The 23073-nt window shown below is 44.8% G+C and overlaps 1 protein-coding gene across 8 annotated transcripts in view; it reads right to left on the bottom strand.

Moving 5' to 3' along the window:
* Nucleotides 1-2430: 2430 nt before the first annotated feature.
* LOC102456381 (V-type proton ATPase subunit S1) overlaps nt 2431-23073 on the bottom strand; it is a 105499-nt gene continuing 84856 nt past the window's right edge. For all 8 annotated transcript variants that reach the window (XM_014573383.4, XM_006122587.5, XM_006122586.5 and 5 more), the window contains 2 exons: nt 9188-9425; nt 2431-3643 (listed from right to left, as the gene is read on the bottom strand). In XM_014573383.4, the coding sequence (XP_014428869.2) occupies nt 3434-3643; nt 9188-9425 (448 nt within the window). In that variant the 3' untranslated portion in view covers nt 2431-3433. The remainder of the gene's footprint in view (nt 3644-9187; nt 9426-23073) is intronic.

The raw sequence follows: 23073 nt of genomic DNA, 5'->3' as shown, positions 1-23073 counted from the left end.
AGAGTGGCCACCAGGGATACCTGGGGAGGGCTAGCCTCCCACTAGTTCGAATTAAGGGGCTACACACCCCTTAATTCAAACTAGCTAGTTTGAACTAGGCTTAATCCTCGTAAAATGAGGTTTACCTAGTTCGAACTAAGTGCTCCGCTAGTTCGATTCAAATTCGAACTAGCGGAGCGCTAATGTAGTGCCTATTAAAGTTAGTTCGAACTAACTTTGTAGTGTAGACATATCCTGATTGGTATTCACCTGTTCTGGTGGCGGGCTGTACTGGACGGTTCCACTGCCGGTAGAGGGAAGGGCCCATCCCTCTAAGGCAGAAGCCTGGAAGGGCAGGGCAGAGGCAGGCCATGTCAGGCTGCCCTGCACAGGGGGATGGAGTGGCATTTGTAAGGTGGAGCACTAGCACCCTGTGGCATACAGTAGGCAACTGCAGCAACCAGAAGAACAGAGAATTGCAGACTGAGCAGCTTGGGCCTGGGGGGCTATGGGCAAAAAAGAAATAAATGCAGGGGAGAAGTGGGCCTGATTGACCCCTGCTATTGGCTTCCTCTACCCTCCACATGCTCCTGAAGTGCAGGACCCCCCAAAGCATGGGATCTGGGGCAGTGGCCCCACTTTGTCCTATGGACAACTTTACTCACAGGCACCCATCTGGGGCTATGTCTAGACTGCAAGCCTCTTTCGAAAGAGACTTTTTTGAAAGATACTTTCGAAAAAGCCTCTTTCGAAAAAGAGCGTCTAAACTGCAAGCAGTACTTTCAAAAAAGCAAGCTGCTTTTTCGAAAGAGAGCACCCAGGCTGTCTGGATGCTCTCTTTTGAAAAAGCCCTGTTTGCATTCAAGAATGCCTTTTTTCGAAAGAGCACTTTCAAAAAAAGGCGTTCTTCTTCGTGAAACGAGGTTTTCCGCCGTCAAAAGAAAAGCTGCGTTCTTTCGATTTAATTTCGAAAGAACGCGGCTGTAGTCTAGACGTAGGTGAAGTTTTTTCGAAAAAACCCTTGAGTCTGGACACGGCCTGGCAGTCTGCTCTGTTCCCCACCCAAGAATCCCAGTCTGGGCAAACCAATGACACTTTTCAGGTGAGAGGAAGGTAGGGAAGGAGCTTACACTGTTATTCTCCTGGGTTATGTCTACTCAGAAGCGTTATTTCGGAATAACTAACGTTATTCCGAAATAACAAAGTGTATGTCTACACAGCAAGGTATTTTTTCAACATAATGTTGAAATAATATCAAGCTGGAGGACTTCTTACTCCAACTCTCGTGACCCTCTGTGACAGCGAGTTGGGGGTTTCCCAATCCTACACCCCCGTAGCAGCCAGAACAGTCTCCACCAGCCAGTAGAACAGAGAGGGGTTTATTGATTTTTCTAGAATACTGCATAGCACATACGTGATGTGGCTACCAGAGGCAGGATCAGGATGGCTCTGGCCCTAGGGTTAGAGTCCATCACCCCTAGCCCCTAGCTTAGCCTGTTCTCTCCATGCTTCCCAGACAGCAACTCCACCTCCCCCCCCCCCCTCCCCCCCCCCCTCCCCCCCCTCCCCCCCCCCCCCGCAAGTCCTTTGTCCCTCTCTTCCGTTAACTTGTATAACTGGTTTTGCTACCATCCTGGGAGCAGCAGGATACCCCCTGCTGGGCCGTGCTTACAGACAGCTTCCAGTGGGGGTCCCCTATAGCCCAACAAGATACTGACACTATACCACATCATTTTACAAGGAATAAGGGAAGTTGGAGGAAGAGTGCTCTTTCTCCGACTTCCTGTTGCTACAGTTCCAAAAGCTGAAATAAGCTGTTTCAACTTAAGCTACGCAATTGATGTAACTCAAGTGGCATAGCTTACTTCGGCTTTAGCCCTGCTGTGTAGACGTATCCCTACACTGCTGGATAGGGTCCCATAATAACTGACCTGGGCAGAGCATTCTCTGCCATCCTCTTGTTGATTTTAGGTAAAAAGCACAACAAACTTGTTTGTGCACACTATTTTCATAATAATCTTGCTTCACCATGCCTGTTATAGCGTCAATAATTTTGTCTCTAAATAGTCCAAATTCATATGAATTTGCTTTAAAAAAAGTTACGTTCAATTTTTAGAGGTGTCACTATTGCAAAGAAAATGTCCATTCCTTAAGAGATAATCTTGTATGAAACAAACCATATTATAATCCTAAATTTTGAATGACAATTTACAGTCAATCCCATTTTGCTCCTGTACGAATTTATTGTAGGTCTCTGAGTTAATGAGCCTGCCCCATGAAGCAGTGTGGAGAATCTCATCCTCTTCAATTTTTCTCCAATGCCATTTGTTTCTAAGAAAATCTGTAAGCACTGCAACTTCTTCTTTCATTTCCTTGTATTCATTTTCCACTCTTTTGCCAGAGATTTAGCTTACTTCTTAGTTAATATAATAAAGGTGTGAAACACAGAAACGCTAGTAAGAGATTGTTCTTTATTTCTTCGCTTCCATCATATGACATAGTCCAGGGTAACAAAAGTTTACATATAATGGGGAATCTGCATCTACTATTATAAAAGTGACATCAAAACCACCACAAAGAATGATGGTGCTAATCCACTTTCTTTTTAATGTCATAATTTAATGACTCTGCTGGATGTTTTTACTGATTTTTCTAATGGTTGGGTAGAATCATGACTGCCACTGGCTTCACCTCAAGTCCCTATAGATACGTTCACAATGGGATAAAAGACCCGTGGCTGGCCTGGGTTAGCTGACTCAAGCTTGTGCGTCTTGGGCTATGAGGCTATAAAACTGCAATGTGGACGCTGGGGCTTGGGTTGGAACCTGGGCTCCACCTAGTAAGGCCTTGAGCATGGGTTCCTGCCCCAAATCCACTAATCTACACTGCAACTTTTAACCCTGTAGCTCTAACCCTGCAACCCAGAGTCAGCTGATCTGAGCTGTGAAACTCTGTGCTGGTGGTTTTTAAAGCACAGTGTAGACTAACTCAGACAACTGTGAACAAACAGGTAACAGCTGGCAGAATAGTGTTGCCAGGAGTAAGGTCCCCTTGTTCAGGAAGGATTCCATTTGTCCAGATTTCAGGAGTTTTACTAGCCCTTTCCGTCACCCTAACTGCTCAGGGTACATTCTCTATAAAGTGAAAAGAACATAAAAATCACACATCACTACTAAGTAAGGATATAGTTTAGTCACGGAGGTCTCACATTCCATGATTTTAATGAACCTCCGTGACTTCTTCAGCTTCAGCCCCCACCTCCATGGGGCTTGGATTATCCGTTCCTCCCCTCCACCCCCTAGGCAGTCAGTCCCCACCCCTTATTTGTAGTAAAAGTCACAGCCAGGTCATGGGCTTCTGTGATTGTTTGTTTATTGCCTATGACTTGTCCCTGACTTTCACTAAAAATAGTAACAAGGAAGGAACATTTAAGCAATGGCAAAACAATGCACTGCTATTCTGTTTGAGGAACTGACAGAGATTGGCCTTTGGGATCATCAAATCTACTGTTTGTTGTGAGCTGCATGATCATGTGGATTCCGTAGGTCAAGATCCATAATAAAACTATTGATGTCACCAAGCCCATCCAGATTCCCGGAGAGAAGAAAGATGTACAGTCACTTGCATAGGAAAACAGGTTACTTTTAATATTGAAGCCTTGAATCTGAGAACAAGAAAAAAAATAGGTGATCCCAAATGAATTTATCCAACAAAACCTATTTTTAAGATCTGTATATTCGCTACAAAATCCAGGCCTGCAAAATACTGTGTGCCTTTAATTCTCATTGAAGAGGATTGAACACAAACTCTTTTTAAGCAAGATTTTTTCAATTTCTCTGTCCTTCCAGGAAGTTTTAGATGCATGATACAGGCAGTCCCCGGGTTACGTACAAGATAGGGACTGTAGGTTTGTTCTTAAATTGAATCTGTATGTAAGTCGGAACTGGCGTCAGCCGCTGCTGAAACTGATCAGTTTCAACCGCGGCTGAATCTGGACGCCAGTTCTGACTTACATACAGATTCAACTTAAGAAACTCAGGCGTCCCCAAGTCAGCTGCTGCTGAAACTGATCAGCGGCTGATTCCAGGAAGCCTGGGGCAGAGCAACTCTGCCTCGGACTTCCTGTAGTCAGCCGCTGGTCAGTTTCAGCAGCGGCTGACTTGGGGACGCCTGGGGCAGAGCAGATGGGGTACTGCTGGGTTGCTCCAGTAGCACGGCTCCTCGGCGCTACTGGAGCAACCCAGCAGCACCCCAGCTGCTCTGTCCCAGGCGTCCTGATTCAGCCGCTGCTGAAACTGACCAGCAGCGGCTGAATCAGGATGCCTGGGGCAGAGCAGCTGGGGTGCTACCGGGTTGGTCTGGAGCGGCGCTGCGGGACCAACCCGGCAGCCCCCAGCTGCTCTACTCCAGGGGTAGGCAAGAAAAGCCTGGTCTGCTGGGGGGGGGGGGGCACTAGCTGCACCCCCCCCCCAGCAGACCAGGGAGATGGGGGTGGCGGGACCGCCCAAGTCCTCCACGGCTTTTCTCCGTCTCCCTGGTCTGCTGACAGTCTGCTGGGCAGCGGGACAGTCCAGGCGCGCCGCGGCTGTCCCACTGCTGGCGTGCTCCAAGGCTTTGCTCCCCGTCTCCCTGCAGATCAGGGAGACGGGGAACAAAGCCGCGGAGCATGCGCGCAGCGGGACAGCTCAAGCGCGCCTGGGCTGTCCCGCTGTGGCTGTCCCCCTGAGGGCGTGCTCCAAGGCTTTGCTCCCCATCTCCCTGGTCTGCTGGTCGGGAGACGGGGAGCAAAGCCGCGGAGCACGCCTGCAGGGGGACAGCTCAAGCGTGACCGGGTTGTCCTGCTGTGGGCGTGCTCCAAGGCTTTGCTCCCCATCTCCCTGAAGACCAAGGAGACGGGGAGCAGCTTTTCTCGCCCCGGAGGATGGGGGCGGCGGACCGCGGCGCATCTGGGCATCCCGCCGCTCCCGTCCTCCGGGGCGAGAAAAGCCCTGTTCGTAACTGCGGATCCGACATAAGTCAGATCCACGTAACTCAGGGACTGCCTGTAGTTACTTGTTTTACAAAAAGGAAGCTCTGCTTCCAAACTTCAGAGACCTAGGGGTTTTTTTACCTAAGGGAATATTGTAAAGGTAAAATTCCAAGGAAGGCATGAGACCAATGTAAGTTAACTATTTCAGATCTGCCAATCTAAATGTTAAAAAATCATAAGTCAGTCTCCCAAAACCATGAAATGGGATTAAAAAATTATGACATTTAAAAATAATATATTATTATTCTTTCTATTTATCTTTTCAGTGTTTGAGTATTAAAGTGTATTTTAAGCTTTTGCCCTCAATTCTGAAAGCTATTAACTTACTTGACGAGAAGGGGAGAAAAAAAAGAAAGAGCTGAGGTTCTCACATGACTGTGGGAGGGTATGTCTATACTAGCCCCCTAGTTCGAACTAGGGAGGCTAATGTAGGCATTTGAAGTTGCAAATCAAGCCCGGTATTTAAATATCCCACTCTTGATTTGCATGTTCCTGACCGGTCGCCATTTTTTGAAATTTACAAGTCTGGACTAACTGCCCGCGTCTACACATGGCAGGGACCCGGTATTTCGAATTAAAGCCCCTAAATCGAACTACCTGTTAAACCTCCTTGCAGGAGGAATAACAGCTAGTTCGATTTAGGGCTTTAATTCGAAATACCGGGTCCCTGCCGAGTGTAGACGTGGGCAGTTAGTTCGGACTTGTAAATTTCAAAAATGGCGACTGACCGGGATCATGCAAATCAAGTGCAGGATATTTAAATCCCAGGCTTGATTTGCAACTTCGAATGCCTACATTAGCCTCCCTAGTTTGAACTAGGGGGCTAGTATAGACATATCCGGAGATAGGCCTTTAAGGAAAATACCAAATATCATGAGGTTTGTAATAAAAATCACAAGAGTTGGCAATACTTGTGAAAGTTAATTGTTGGAATCACCTTTTCCCACTAGGCACATATACCAAGAAAGCAGAATTCCAAATATATTTTTCTCCTTAGCTCTCTATGTTTATAATTCTGAGGTACAAACTTACCACAGAAATAGCAAAAAGGACATTACAGGGAACACATCCTACCATTCATTGAACTACCATGAGCTATGGTGTGATGTTGTGGTAGTAACATGGTGTTTGTACTGAAAATACCTAGATTTTCATACGAAGACATGAGCTGGATTTCCAGCTAGTAAGAATGAAGTCTTTGTCCTTTTTGTCTGTTTGCCTTTTGTGTCCTCAGTTTATCAGAGTGGAGTGTCCCCTACAGAAACCATTTCTGCTTTATTTTTCCCATTACCCTCTTTATGAATTGTTAATGAAATTGCACAAATGTATAAAAGAATTACTTAGTGAAAATAAATAAAATAGTTCACAACTTTAAGAGACAGCTTGAATTGCAAGCCTTTGCAACCCAGACTATTTGGAAATGCGTAGGTGCTCTTTCTCATTCAGCTACTATAATGACTTTCCAAAATGCTGGTTAGTGCAGTTCTGCATGATCTGCAAAATTAGAGCAGGCAAGGAGTGTTTTGTCTGCTATGGAGGTAAAGATATTTTTGGAGGTACCAGTGTACTTGGGCCTTTTTATGTGTTTTTACCACAGTAGTTATAATACTGACTGCTTTGCGCTATATCCAATTATATGTTTCTGACTCAAGTAGGATTATGGGAAACAAACATTTGGGTTGATAGGCTGAGTTTGTACACAGCTTTAGTAAATGATGCATTTGCCAGGGCATTTCACCATTAAGCCACTGTTTAGACATCACACCAAAGCTGGAATGGGAGCCATGAAACACAATTTGAAAGGTTCATTGAAAAAAACACCCATAGATGATCCTTCATGTCATTTTGGTTCTTAACTGATTGAGTTTCTGTGAAACAACGCATGCTAGTTGCCATTTTCACAGGACAATCGGAAATACTTAATGGAGGGATCTGCTTTTATTAGAACAATTATGTTCGTTGGAGCAACAGCCAGGAAGATTGAATTTTATTTTATGTGATAGTAGTATTCCTTCTTCAACAAGGATTATGCCTAGCAAACCTTTAGGTGGGAGCTTTAATTATACATTCTTGAAATGCTATGTTTACTTAGGAAACCACTGTAGTTTATTCCAAATTCTCTTATTGCTTTTCTGATATTTGATCTTTATGATGGGGGTGTTGTTGGATCCCAGCTGGCAAATAAAGATGCTACTCCCTGCAGATTTGCCACCTGTGTAGAAGTTAAAAATACATATATATATAATCCTTAGTTAGTTGTTTTTATATAAATCTTTTGATAAGGATTCCAGCCCTCTGTAGGCTTTAATTCTAGTGCTCCAGTTAGTATCATTGTTACAAGGTTGCCTATTCTCTATTTACTGATTTTTATTTTTAAAATGAAATTGTATTGTGTGCAGTATATTGTGTATTTTAAACAGAGTTTCCTAATCATTTGACCTTTATCAAATCCTTCACAAAGACTAGGGATGGATACCCTCGAGAGTAACTTATAAATGCTGAGGCTTGAAATAGTTTAGCCTTGTAAATCCTAAAAGTCCTGGCTTTGGGGTTTTGGGACATTTGCCCTGAGCAGCAAAAAGGGCTCCAGGTTGCACTTCCATAAACTGGGACTTTCTGATCTGGCAAAATCTGTGTTCCTGGGCCAGAGAGCCCCTGTGGCTGGGAGTCAGGCAGCAGAAGGGCCGGCAGCTGGGAACACTGCTGGGCTGGGAGCCTGGTGCGGTTGGTAGCAGCCTGGAAGTGGAGCCAGGGCTGGGGCCATGGCACTTCAGCAGAGGACCTGGTGCTGTGGCAAACCAGCAGACGGGCAAGGAATCCAGGGTCACAGCAGACTGACAGGGGAACCCAGGACTGTAACAGCCCAGCCAGGGGGAATGGGGCTGCCTAGCAGCCAGCCAAGGTAGGGCTAGTGGCAGGCATCCTGGCCAGGCCTGGTGGCAGGGTGACCTGAGGGGGCAGGAAGTGTAGCCAGCAGCAAGCTGGGGAGCCAGTGGCAGGGAATCTCCCCTGATCTGGCAAATCCCCTCATTCGGGACTGGCCAGGTCCCAGTGGTGCCAGACCAGGGAGGTGCAACCTGAACTAACCAGTATGACAGACACTGAAGAAAAATGAGAAACCTGAATGCAGCTTTAAAAACAACAAAGAGCTTTCATTTCACAAAGTACCCTGAGCCACTTCCAGCACTCAGACTCCCTCCCGGAGCCTCCACCTTAACCCCATGCACAGGCTCAGCCCAGAGCCCCTTCCCACACTCCAAACCCCTTGGTCCCAGCTGAGAGCCCACGTGTCTTCCTGCTCACCAACCCCCTGCTGCAGCCCAGTGAGGGTGAGGGTGAGAGAGAATGAGTGATGGAGGGAGGGGGGAGGGCCTTGGCGAAGGAGTTGAGCAGAGACAGGGGTGGGATGTTTGTGTTTGTGTGATTAGGCCATTGACAACCCTACTTATTGGGAGTTTCTCTGGTAGCTGGGTGGTAGCACTGCACCTCGCAAACAGATCTGACATGGATAAATGAAACAACCGGGGAGAAGGCACCATGACGAGAGGACGAGGCAATTTAGAAACTTCATTGCCATACTCCCCAGTGTTGAGGCTCAGTCGTGGGGTCTCACCGGTAGCTGTGATGTCCCTCAAGAGGGAGAGTAACTTAGTTGCAGCCTTAGAGCCCATCCCAGAGATTTCTAGGGACTCAGCAGGAAAAGCCATGCTGATGTAACCTCTCTAGATGAGTCTACTTGAGTTACTGATGTCCCACCCCTTCCTACAAGTGGGGAACCACACCTAGGCTGTTCCCTGGGGTGATGCTGGAGGCAGTGAGAGATGGATTGTTTTTTTGTCCCATCCAGATAATTTAGGGTGCTATAGGGCCTCATTTTACAATATATCTTCCCCGAGTCCCTTTACGCTGATTGAGTGTGTTAGTGTTTATTGGTTTTTCTCCCTTTCTGGGTATGGCTTTATAAAGTTTGTTTTTCAGCTGCTCTCATATTAGTGTTGAAAAACTGCCTGCTCTCTCGTTCCCCAATTGAATAGCACCTGTAGTGAGCAAATGCCATACTTCTTATTTTTCCTTAAAGTTGAACTATAAGTGCAGGTGTTATGAATTCATGCTGTTCAACACCTACTCTAGCAAGTAACCATTCCCAGAACTGCCTCTGAAATGGCAATATGTACTCACTTGGAACTCTGAAAGGTAAACATCCCAGCTCTTTGCTTCATTGTTGGCTGGAATCAGCTTTGCACCATAGAGACTGCTGGTCCCCACCAGCTGACAGTGAAATGAATACTCCGCAGGAGCAGAGATGATAGAGACATTAAATTTAGCAGTCTTCTGGTTGTTGTGCACAATCTCAACAGAATCTAAAGTAAACCAGTTTCGAGCAGAGCCTGTATAGAACTTGTTGGTCATTAGAAATCTAGAGAGAAGAAAAACAGAATAAATAGAGTCAAACTGTCATAGGAAAAGTTATAATATTCAGTGGTGTGGATTCTTGACCCATAGCAGAATGCAATAGGGACCATCACTCAAAGAAGAACAGACAAGATTAACCATCACTAGCTCTTTGCCCATAAGACTGCAGTTAGTATCTTTTCCTCCAGGAGGACAGGTCATGAGTGAAGTGACTTTGTGAATCTCATTTAAGCACTTGTTACAGCTTTGTAGAATAAACAAGTTTTCATAATTTGAATGTATTGTTTCATTCTGCAAGGGACTGTTATAGTACTGTATTTCATAAGTGACTGGCAGTTTATAATAACTGAAGCAGAAGCTGCAATATTTTGCAATAAATATTGTTATGGAATTGTTTTTAATAAAAGTATTTTCATGAAGGGTACAGGTATGAGAACCACTTTAATTTATGTGCAAATACCTGAATTTATACCTGAAAACACAATTCTCTCAGGGTATGTCTACACTACCACCCTAGTTCGAACTAGAGTGGTTAATGTAGGCAACCGGAGTAGCAAATGAAGCCCGGGATTTGAATTTCCCAGGCTTCATTTGCATATTGCCGGGCGCCGCCATTTTTAAATGTCCGCTAGTTCAGACTCCATGCCTGCAGCTACACGTGGCACGAACTAGGTAGTTCGGATTAGGCTTCCTATTCCGAACTACCGTAACTCTTCATGGAACGAGGTGTACCGGTAATTCGGAATAGGAAGCCTAATCCGAACTACCTAGTTCGTGCCGCGTGTAGCCACGGGCACGGAGTCCGAACTAGCGGACATTTAAAAATGGCGGCGCCTGGCAATATGCAAATGAAGCCCGGGAAATTCAAATCCCGGGCTTCATTTGCAACTCCGGTTGCCTACATTAACCACCCTAGTTCGAACTAGGGTGGTAGTGTAGACATACCCCCACTCTAGGTATGTATATAACTACCATCATTGAAATATGAGTACATTCCAAGTATTTAAAAATAGAAAAATATTGAGATAATATGAAAGTTTCCCTCCTTAGGTGAACCTCAATCTTATTGCAAACTTATACCATGCTGTATTCAGCTACTCTGTGTCAATTAAGAGGGTTGCTATCCGAGATTATAAACTTTTCTCCTTATTTTGCCATGCTCAGTATTTTAATTCTACCTAGTTTAAACTAATTTTGTATGTCTAGTGCTAGCTGAAGACTTTTTCTAGTAACTTGCAATCACAGTTTGAGTCCTGAGGTTCTGGTGACTATAAATGTAGGGATTTTAAGTTGTCTGATTCATGAGTATTAGATGTAGACGTTGAAAAATTTGGGTACTTGTTTAGGTGCTGCTGTAATAGGTGCTAAACAAATCTTTAAATACATATTACAAAAAAACAACAACACATTTAAAATACAATAGGTAATAATTTACTAGATGACTAGGTAGCAAGTAGAATGGACACAATGTATCAATTGTCTGACTAACAAAGATGATATAACTGAAGTGTCTGAAAGCCAAAAACAGTCCTTAGTTTGAGCAGAAAACTTCTCATTATAGTAGAGCTTCAGGTTATTGACTTTCCTCACAATATTACTTATAATATGTGTGATTTGTATTTCAGTAGCATTGAAGGGTTCCGGTCACATACAGAGACCCCATTGTGCTACAGAATGTCCTGAATTTTCAATAAAACATAGCCTCGTTTTAATTAACACACAATACTTGAACTGTTAATTCTACTTTTCCAACACCAGCAATAACTAAGCCATATTTATCAATGGATAAAGGCTAAGTGATCAGCTGAACCATTTGCACATGGCCCAGTAACAGAGCTGCATGGTGGAGTCCTCACACTATTACGTACCTCAGGGATGGGCAATAATTTTTAAAAAGGGGCCACTTCATAAATTTCTGAAGTAGCCCCAGGTCACCCCAGAAGGGGCAGGACCTTTGGTGGAAGGGCGGGGCCAGGAGACTTCTCGGGCTTCCCTCCCCTCCCCTGCCCTCCCCACAGACCCTGATTAGTCTGGGGGTGGGCAAGCGCATGAAGTCTTCCCCCCTCCCATTGCCCAGAGAGAATCGCCAGCTGTTTTTAAACAGATAGCAGTTCCCTCTAGGTGCTGCAAAGGGAGGAGAACTCATGTGCTCCCACTGTCCCCAGGCCAATCAGGACCTGGGGGTGGGGGAACATGCAAAGTCTCATCTCCTATCCCCAACCTGCCAAGGGCACATGGCAGCTAGAAAGAAACGCTGGCAGTTTTAAACAGCTGGCATTTCTCTCTAGCTGCTGTGCACTGTTGGCAGAGTAGAGGAGTCTTCACATGCTCCCCTGTCCCCAGGTCTCGATTGGCCTGGAGGCAGGGAAGCATCAGGGTGGCTTCGGGCTGGATCCACTATCATGGCAGGCTGGATTTGACCCACGAAGGCCCCTTTGCCCACCTCTGATGTACCTTCAAGGTTTGCAGCATCCTCTATCAACCCTGCAAGGCCTGTCAGTTCTGCTGGCCTGTACATGAATGAAGTTTCAGTCCTGACTCTGCCTACTTACAGCTCCACCATACCCCACCCACTGGGGAAAATGTGCACCCTGTGGGAATAGCAAAGAAGCAGTCACTGTGCCCCAGTGGGCATAGGTATTGCAATTCTATCCAGTCTTTGCAGGGGCTGTGCATAAAATGGAGCAACTTTCTTGTTCCTTCTGCTACTGTTTGCTTCCACCCAAGGCAGAATGTAGCCCTCCTTTAGGAGTCATAATTGAAAATCAAATGAACTAAAGTGACGCAGAATGGAGAGGGAGGGGAGGACATTTTATATATATATCTATGGATTTTGGCACCTTACAGATGAACCAATTTATTAGGGCATAAACTTTAGAATCATAGGGTTGGAAGAGACCTCAGGAGGTCATCGAGTCCAGCTCCCCGCCCAAAGCAAGACAATCTCAACTAAATCATCCCAGCCAGGGCTTTGTAAAGCTTTTGTGAAATACAAATCACTTCCTCAGATGCTTGAAGTGAAAGAAAGACAGGGATACAGAGATGGAAATGTAACCTCAGTACTAATTAAATCACGATGGATGTGGCTCACCTTGACTAGCGATGAAAAGGTGAGAATACCTAAGGTCTGCCATGACTCTCTCATTACAATAAATCATTTCCCCTTCAGGCAGTCTCACCGTCTCATGAATAGTCAAGGTGAGCCACACCCTGTAGGAGGCATGGAGTCTCAACCTTCGCCAGTCCCTGGAGCATGGGGAGGACAGATAGCAAGAGCCCTGCATGGATACAAAATTTTGTATCCACATCTGCATCTGTATCTGCAAAAATGACCTGCTTTTATCCAACTCCATATCCAGGGATGCAGATACATACGGCTATAGAGTGGATATCCGCAAATTTGCAGGGTTCTAGATACAAAATTTCTATCTGCGTGCATATCTGCAAAAATGAGCCACAACTATCTGCATCTGTATTTGCAGATGTGGATACCTGTGAGTAAAAAGTGGATATCCATGGATTTACAGCAAGGGTGGGGAATCTTTTTTGAGTCAGGGGCCACTCACCCACAGAAAAATCAGTTGGGGATCACACACAAAGGAAAACAACCCCTCCCCCCACAGAACAATACAAAACAAAAAAATGGACCCCTCACTGATGTGGCCCCTGACTGAAAATGAGAAAAGACACTCCCCACATTACCCTCACACACCAAAGCTTGGGGGGCCCCCAGCCTAGTAGATTTTATGTGCTCCAGCCCTGCAGTAGGGCGGGGGAAGGAGGAGGAGAAAGCTGGAGTGCCAATGCAGGCTCCCGAATGCTGGGGGGAGGCCCTGAGCCTCAGGGGCTGGATCCAGGCAAGCTGGGGACCACATCTAGCCCCCAGGCCTGAGGTTCCCCACTCCGATTTACAAGGTTCTCTGGATGGCGCATGGCCCCAGCTTCCCCCAAAGCATGGGAGGGTGGTGGCTCTCCCCCAGCTCTGGAAGATGTGTGGTGTGCAGTCCTGCTGGGCCCAGAATGTGGGCAGCCTACGATCCCAGCTTCCCCAAGGGATGAAGCCCAGTCATCGCCAGGACTGGGGTAGCCATGCTGAATGGCGGAGGCTGAGGGTGGAGTGTGGGCTTGCACAAAGTGGTTGTCTTAGGGCAGTGAATTTGTAGTATAAGTATAAACAAGGAAGCCTTAGGGCTTGTCTACACAGTGAATGAGTGCACGGTAGTGCAGGATGTGAATCTACAGCACACTAGCTTCCCATGTATTAACTGGCCATGTGGATCATGTTACTGTGCACTGCAAATTAAGTGGATGGTAGTAGAGTCCACACAAGCCGTTGGTATGCAGCAAGCTATTGCACTGTAGATCCATGTCCTGGCTTACTGTGAATTAGCTTGATGTGTAGACAAGACCTGAGTTCTAATCATAAATTAGACTCTTATTTCATCAGCTGGGGGAAGTAATTTAACCTTTCTTTTTAACCATCCCTATCAGTAAAAAAAGGAATGATGATAATTAGCTCACAGCATGTTCTGAAAAGTGCTTAGTTAATGTTAGGAAAGTGTTTGAGGACAACAGATGGTAAGTACAGTACATATGGCTAACTGTTCCCATAATTATTAGGAAGGGTTTACATTTGCAATTTAGATATTTAATTAAACAGGAGCATGATCCAAGATAACCACTGGGAGCATGTCTGCCTCCTTTATGGCAGGTTCCAAGAACACAAAAACATATTCTAGATTGAGGGAGAAAACATACTCCTATTCTGAGTGTTCTCCACACAACCATTCTTTTACACTAAAATCTTTCCAAGTTGCTTTAGATTTCTTCTTCTCCAGATGCATGTTGGATGCATGGTCACAGTACAGTTATTTCCCAATAATTAATAAAATGGACTGGTTTTAGCAAACAGGTGATAATGAGTATTATTCAAACCTATCACAAAGTCCATAAACATGCATTAATGTCACATTTGATATTCTTATATTCTTAGCCACCACCATTGAAATTTAAGATATCTGAGATTAACTTTTTACATTCAAGAGTCTTTTGTTTCTATAGTAGCATTCCTATGAGTTTGGCTTATTTTGAAATTTGGCGCTGGTTAGACAACGTCAAATTTCAAAATAAGCTCTTTCTACATAGATTCAGAATAAGCTATGCAATTTGTGTAGTTTAAATTCCGTAGCTTATTCCGACAGAAGGGTGCTGTCTAGATGTACCCATGGAGTCAACTACCAGGGAGTCAGACGGTGGATGTGAGAAAAGAAGTCCATTCCTTTGGGTGTGACAAATATTTACAGTCAGCCCTTTTGCTGGTGGGTGATATCGATGCTGCGATGGTGCCAAGCTGGGCTGTACCATGGTCGGTGCCAATGGTGCCAGTGATGGAGTCAGAGATGGTGCCGGAGATGGTGCCATGTCAGTGCAGGGTTTCTTAAGTGCTGCATCTGGTGCTGTCTCTCGTGTTGTTTTCAGCACCGACCTGTGGTATCTAGTTAGCACGATGGCAAACAGTTCTGGCAGTTGCTGCCAACTTCTGCCTGGGCTCAGAATGAGTTCTCTTGTGCGGTACCAAATGGTTAGATGGTGCTGTGTGCCAGAGGTGCCGGGCTTATCTCCTATACTCACTCTAGATAAGCTTGGTGCCAGAGGCAGCAATTTGACAAGAGAAACCAAGGTTTTCACTTTTGTCTTCTCAGACGAGGCATACCTCTGGCATACCATACCTCTTGGTTTGTCTGCTTCCTTGCTCCTGTGTGGAGAGTTGTCTCATGAGGGCTGAAGTGACTTTTTGTATAAGTAAGACTTCAGCCTATTGGCGTGGTCTTGCCATACCCTAGCAATCAGGATTGAGCAGTGCAGATACTTCTGTGTCATATGGGCCTCCCTGGGGCACTTTATACAGGAGGCATGGCTGACCAAGGCTGGCATAGCCTCATGATAGGAGCCGCAGCATTTAAAGCCTGGGGAGCCCGCAGGCATAGGGAAACAGGGTGACAAACAATGAAGTACTGTTTTGTCCTGGTTTGTTTTTTGAGGAAAAAGGGTTTTTTTAAGCAAACTGGTAGGAAAGGGGTCAAAACTTGGAAGTAAGGGGGAAACTGAGGAAATGTAATGAATTTTGATGTGTTTTTTTAGGTGAAGAGAGGGCAAGTCAGAGGATCTCCATCTACTGCCGAGGATGGTAGAGAAGGAACAGAGGGGCTGTGCCACACGTGTGCCTAACTGACACCAATGGCATGAGGAAACACCGCGGTTCATGTGACGCACAGAAGGGCACTGCAGGAAAAATCTCCAGAGGTCGGCACAAGGATGCACCAGCACCCAGAGTGGCGCACTCACAGGGACATCACTTGAAAAAGAATCTTTATTCCCCCTATATTCGAGAAAACATATGGTTATGCTAGGAGGCAGTGAAACCTTTTTGAAGTTGGTAGGTTTGCCTCTTGCCCTTCATTCCGGATAAATATAAGAAGCAGGTAGGCAACAGTATGGAATAAGATAGCTGAAACACTAGGAATCACCACCCAAAACACAGGCTACATGCAAGGCTCAGAAACTAAGCTACATGGGTTGTGGGTTTTCAGTAGAAGCTAAATGCAAATGCAGGGAGTTGGTATTATTTTGCATGTTGAGGTGTGCCTGTGTGAGAGGGCTGCAGAGAGGGTGTGCGCATGTTCACATGCAAGAAGCTACCAAGGCAGAAGTGGCAGAAACAATACAGAAGCACACAGAGAAAGCAGCAGGGAAGCCCCAGAAACAGCCAAAGAAGTGTTTGCAGAATAACCCTAAGAAAAAGCCAAAAGAGAGGTTATGGGCAAGCTGCTGACTTGAAAGTGGCTTGGAATTCAGAACAAAGAAACTGTCTCCTGTTGTTTCACTCCCATTGTGCTCAGAGAAACATGTCTTGTAAATAAACAGTATTGAATCAAAGACATACTTTACTCCAGCATTAATTTTTCCCCCTAACAGAAACAATCTGCAAAACTGCATATACTGCGTAATTGCTTGGGTCAAAAAGGAAAGTAATTTTAACTCTTCATAATCTCCCCTGTGCTATCTCTGCTTGCTAATATCTGACTTTTTTAACAAAACATCGTAGGCTTTGTCTACACTACCAAATTTTGTTGCCAGACACTGCCTTTTGGTGACAAAACAGTGAGAGCATTCACACTGCAATGTGACTTTTGTTGGGAAAAACACTCAGCTTTGGTGACAAAAAGCTTCTATCCCTACCAGAGACTTTTTTCTTTTCCCCTCTCTTTATCATTAACAAAGAGCCAGGGTAGGCCTTGTCTACACTAGCAAATGTTGTTGCCAAAAAGGGTTTTTTGGCAACAAAACCTAGAGAGTGTTCACACTGTACAACATGACAAAAGTTGCAACAACACCCAGATTTAGTGACAAAAATACTTCTACCTCCACAAGGAACTTTTGTCTCCTCCCCCCCTCCTTTATTATCGACAGTCATGTAGGGTGTACCACAGTAGGTTTTTTGTTGAATGTATTGAACTCCAGCATGTTTCCCACAATGCTCGACTAGCCACACTGGCCAGCACTGTGAACTCTGCTGCTCTGTAGCCACGTAAAAAAGGTAAACTAATTCCGCCCCTCACCCCCCCCCCCCCCCCATCTGCAAACACCAGGATATTTAAAATCTATTTCCTGGTGATCCTCATGTCATCTTAGGGAAATAGGGATGGCCATCGCTCAAGTTGCTCTCCTGCTTGGAGCACCACAGAGCTTTGGGATCTTATCAGTGTGTGGAGTGAAGAATTGCTTCAATCATAGCTGCAGGAACTGGGACACGTACAGTCACATTTCTCAAGCTTTGCATGAGAAGGGGTATGAGTGGGACACCCTGCAATGGAGAGCCAAGATCAAGGAACTCCCGCATGTGTACCAGCAAGGACTGTCATTCTAGTGGCGCAAAAGTGAGCTGAAAGCCCTGGGAGAGCTGGGAAGCAAAGGGGTGGCTGATGCCTAGTGCTACATTATGCATTTAACACCAGGCACTATGGTACGCTTACCCACATTGCTTCACTCTTATTGTCAACAGGAGAGCTAATAATATAGCCATGAAATGTCAACACTGGGAGGCAGAATCATAGAACACTAGAACTGGAAGGGACCTTGAGCGACCATCAAGTCCAGTCCCCTGCCCTTATGTCAGGGCCACGCAAGGTCTAGACCATCCCTGATAGATGTCTATCCAACCTGCTCTTAAATATCTCCAGTGATGGAGAATTCACAACCTCACTAGGCAATTTATTCCAGTGTCTTACCACCCTGACAGTTAGGAAGTTTTTCCTAATGTCCAACCTAAACCACCGTTGGTACAATGTAAGCCCATTGCTTCTTGTCCTAACATTAGAAAAACATGTCTGGAAAATTTTCAGTTTTGGTGACTTTTGTATGTCAACAGCACTTTTGTCGCCAAACCTTTCCAGTGTAGACATAGTCATAGACTCTGCACCCGGTCTTGCAAGGAACTGTACAGCTAGCTCCTGCATTCTCCTCAGCTCTCCTCCCCCAAGCAACATAACCCCATGGGAGGTGCTGGGGGCTGCAGCCAGGAGGCAGGGCAGAGGCTGAGAGTGGGAGCCAGTGGCCAATTTGCAGCTGGGAGTTGGACCAGGGGCAGAGCTGTGGCTGGGAACAGGGGCTGGCAGCCAAGAACAGAGCTGCAGCCAGGGATAGGGCTGAAGTGGAGCTGGGCGATGCTCCCTCCATGCTGCCTGGGGGGCTGGCCTGTCCTCCTACCCCCGCTCATGGGTGTTTTTCTGCATCCAGTGGGGTGGCACACTCCGCAGTACAAGGATCACTGGTTTATCATTTTTGTCTCTCTTCGCTGGAGTCTCTCCAATTTTTCCTACATCTTTCTTAAAATGTGGTAGCCAAAACTGGACACAACACTCCAACTGAGGATTCACCAGTACTGACTAGAGAAGAACAATCATCTCCCATTTGTTACATATTATACTCCTTGTAATACACCACAGAATGACATTAGCCATTTGCATAACCTCAAAACATTGTTAATCCATATTCAATTTGTGGTCCATTACAATCTCTGAATCTTTTTTTTTTTTTTAAGTATTTCTGCCTTGCCAGCTATTACCCATTTTATATCCGTGTAATTGATTTTTTTTCTTCCAAAGTGAAATATTTTGCTCCTGTCTTTAATGAATTTCATCTTGATTTCAGACCAATTATCCAATGTATCTAAGTTACTATGAATTCTAATCTAATCCCCTAAATTTCTTGCAACCACTCATCTTGGTATTTTCTGCAAACTTTATAAAAATACTCTCCATTCCAGTACCCTAGTCATTAATAAACATGGAATAGCACAGGTCCCAGGCAAATGGTATCCTATGTGACCCTTCTAGATATATCCTTACAGCACAACAAGTGAACATTGGTAACTACCCTTCGAGTATGATCTTTCTACTACTACTCTTTGTAGTACAGTAAACTTCCGATAATCCGGCACCTTTAGGACCCAGGGGGTGCCAGATTATCAAATATGCTGAAGTACCAGAAGGGGGGCTATGAGGGGTCTGGGGTGGGGGATGGGGAGGTCGGTGGGGAACTGCACAGAGTGGGAGAGGGCGGCATTGCAGGACTAACCTGGAAGCACTCCAGCTGTTTTGCCTCTGGCTTCCCCAAGTCTGCCGCTGGTCAGTTTCAGCAGCGGCTGACTTGGGGAAGCCAGTGGCAGAGCAGCTGGGGTGCTGTCAGGTTGGTCCCGTAGCACCGCCCCTCACCTGAGCGGCGCTGCAGAACCAACCCAGCAGCACCCCTGCTGCTCTGCCCCTGGCTTCCCCAAGTCAGCCGATGGTCAGTTTCAGCAGCAGCGGACTAGGGGAAGCCAGGGGCAGAGCAGATTGGGTGCTCTGCCCCAGGGCTTCCCCAAGTCCGCTGCTGCTGAAACTGACCAGTGGTGGACTTGGGAAAGCCGGGCGCAGAGCAGTTCCAATTGTCCAGCTGGCTGGATCACTTCCGGGTTCCAGATGGTGCCGGACTATCAGGAGTGCCGGACCAGTGGATGCCGGACAATTGGAGTTTTACTGTAGTGTCATCTAAGCCACATTTCTCAAGTTTGCTTAATTTGGAGGGAGTATTGGTAAATATAAATGTTTTATTATTTTTGTATGTTAAACTCTCATAATTCTTTGTACATAGATGTGGGAAGAAATGGTGCCGGTGAGCTGCAGTACCTTCAGTTTTGGGGTGCGCCAACCCCACATCCCCTTGTCAGCATGGATCCTGGCTGCCAGTCCCATGCCTCTGCTCCTCAGGTGTCCTGGAGGCTGGGCCTCCTGATGGCTAAGGGTCCAGCTCAGCTGCTAGTGCTAGGTCCCACTTGGCAATCAGCCACTGCTGTCATCTAGGTCCCACCTGCTTGCCAGCCTTGCATGTAGGGTCCTAGCTGCCAGCCCTAACTTAGGGAGTGGTGAGGGATAAGGAGAGGGGTAAGGCGGGTGGCAGTAGCTCAGCATGCCAACCTAAAAAACTGTTCCAGCACTGTCTCTGTATATTGACTATAGTATAATCCTTGCTGTATTGCCCCAAATCATGTCTGAATTCTAAGACTTCATAGTGTTCATTCTTAAACTGAATTAGTGCGTGATCAAATAAAGGCATGCATACGATTTTCTACTAGTTCTGATGCTCAGGAAAGGAATTTCTGTAAACTAATAAATATGTTTATCACCACAAAAGTGTGTTAGAATAAACAAGACTAGGTAATTGATTATGATTATAATCCATTTATGTTCTGCCACATTCTGCAAATGTTCTGCAACATTTGTTAGCACAGATGTTTTCTATGATTTATAAAATAATGACCCATTGAAATATCTTTTTAACTCATTAGAAAGGATTGTTGAAACGTGTTCTTATAAATAAAACCTGGGTTAGAAATCTCTTTAGTTTATCAGTTAGATAAACTAAGGTACCAAAGAAAAAAATTCATAAGTAATTAGGTAAAATGAGAGATCAAATATAGGGCTTTCAAGTGATTAAAATTAATTGTGATTAATTTAGTCATGATTAAGTGCACTCTTAAAAATATAAAAGAATACCATTTATTTAAATATTTTGGATGTTTTCTACATCTTCAAATATATTGATTTAAATTACACAGGATAAAAATTGTACAGTGCTCCTTTATATTTCTTTTTATTGTAAATATTACCACTGTAAAAACAAAATAAATAGTATTTTAATTCTCCCATTACAGGTATTGTAGAGAAATCTTTTTATCATGAGCTGAACTTACGCATGTAGAATTATGTACAAAACACAACTGCCTTCAAAAACAAAACAATGTAAAACTTTAGTCCACTCAGTCCTACTTCTTGTTCATCCAAATGCTCAGGCAAATAAGTTTGTTTACATTTGCAAGACATAATGCTGCCCACTTCTTGTTTAAAATGTCACTTGAAATTGAGAGTAGGCTCTCAGAAGGCATTGTTGTAACCGGCATCACAAGATATTTACGTGCCATGTGTGCTAAGGATTCATATGTCCCTTCATGCTTCAACCACCACTCCAGAATATATGCATCCATGATAGTGACGAGCTCTACTCAATACTGGACCAAATCAGTGCAGACCAATGTATGTTCATTTTCATCATCTGATTCAGATGCCACTAGCAGAAGGTTGATTTTCTTTTTTGGTGATTTAGGTTCTATAGTTTCTGCATTGGAGTGTTGCTTTTTTGAGATTTCTGAAAGAATGCTCCACAGTTCCTCTTTCAAAGATTTTGGAAGACACTTCAGATTCTTAAGCCTTGGGTGGAGTGCTATAGCTATTTTTAGAAAATTCACATTGATAACTTTTTTTGTGTTCTGTCAAATCTGCAGTGAAAGTGTTCTTAAAGTAAATGTGTGCTGGGTCATCATCCAAGACTGCTATAACATGAAATATATGGAAAAATCTGGGTAAAACAGAGCAGGAGACATACAATTCTTCCCCAAGGAATTCAGTCACAAATTTAATTAAGATGCACCATAAACATTGAAGTGTATTCTTTTGGAATGGCGGCCAAAGTACCAAAGGGGATATAAATGTTTAGCATATCTGGTACGTAAATTACTTGCAATGCTGCTACAAATGTACAATGCTGCTACAAATGTGAATACTATTCTCACTTTCAGATGACACTGTAAATAAGAGGCAGCATGGGCAGCATTATCTGCAATAAATGTAAATAAGCTTGTTTCTCTGAGGGTTTGTCTACATTACAGAGAAGATCAACCCTCCTGAGGTCGATCTTCTAGCGTTCGATTTAGCAGATCTAGTGTACACTCCCAATTCAAATATTAAGGGAAGCCCCCGCTGGCATCCTGTACTCTTCATTCTGTGAGGTGTAAGGGAAGCTGATGGGAGCGTGTGTTTCTGTTGGCCTCTCACAGCGTAGATGCTGCAGCGGCTTGACTTAAGGTAAGCCAAATCCAGCTATGCATTTTGTATAGCTGGATGGTGTAACTTAAGCCGACCTGCCTGGTCTAGTGTAGACCTAGGCTAAGTGATTGGCTGAACAAGAAGTAGGAGTGAGTGGACTTGTAGCAGTGGTAGGCATCCTGTGGCCCACAGGCCACATGTGGTCCATCAAGCTTCTTATCTGTGGTCTGCGAGACATTCTGTTTACTGTTGTCCACACACAGGGTTTCTAGATTCCACTGGTTTCTTTCTATGTAGTTTTTTTCCTACTTGTATGACATGCACTTAAAGCAAGGGCCCGTGAAGTGAGGTGTGCGCTGATTACACACAACACTTACTGTAAGAGCCATGTGTTCCCTCTGCTTCCAGTCAAAGCATTGCTATGGGCCAGTCAGCACACTCTGCAAATTCTAGGCACACAACTGGATTTAGCAAAACTACCCTATCCTGAGGGGACCATCTTGTTTATGACAATCTTGCAGCTCACTGAAATGAAGGAGGGCCACTCATGAAGCCCACTCACTAGCCTAGGTTACCCATCTCTGATTTGTGGGCTCTAAAGCAGTGTTTCTCAAAGTGGTCCATGAAAAACCTGAGAAACCTGCTAACTGGCTGCTCCGGTGTGTTTATGTATCAGCTCTGTGGCCATGGAGCCTTGTGGCTCCCATTGGCTCTGGTTCACTGCTTGCAGCCAAGGAGAGTCACAGGAAGCAGCAGCCCGGATCATGCCACTTCCCACAGTTCCTCTAGGCTGAAACTGGCAAACTGGAGCCAAATGGGAGCTGTGAGGCTCCAGGGCTGCAAAGTTTGTAAATAAACATACCATAGCGGCCAGTTAGCATGTTGCTCAGAGTGGTTTCGTGGACCTCTTTGAGAAACACTGTGCTGAAGTTTTACATTGTTTTGTTTTTGAGAACAGTTATGTAACCAAAAAAAACCCCATCTCTACACTTGTAAATTGTGCTTTCACAATAAAGAGACTGCACTACGGTACTTGTATGAGGTGAACTGAAAAATACTATTGCTTTTGTTTATCATTTTGACAGTGCAAATATTTGCAATGAAAAATACCAATATCAAGTGAGTGGTGTGTGCTTTGTATTCTGTGCTGTAACTGAAATAAATATATTTGAAAATGTAGAAAAACATCCAAAATATGTAATAAATTTCAATTGGTATTGTATTTTTAATAGT

Source organism: Pelodiscus sinensis, chromosome 1 (genome assembly GCF_052426305.1).
Source record: "Pelodiscus sinensis isolate ZL-2025 chromosome 1, ASM5242630v1, whole genome shotgun sequence".
Classification (NCBI taxonomy): Eukaryota; Metazoa; Chordata; order Testudines; family Trionychidae; genus Pelodiscus; species Pelodiscus sinensis.
Note: the sequence above shows the minus strand (reverse complement) of the source record. Positions and strands in the feature narration are given on the sequence as shown.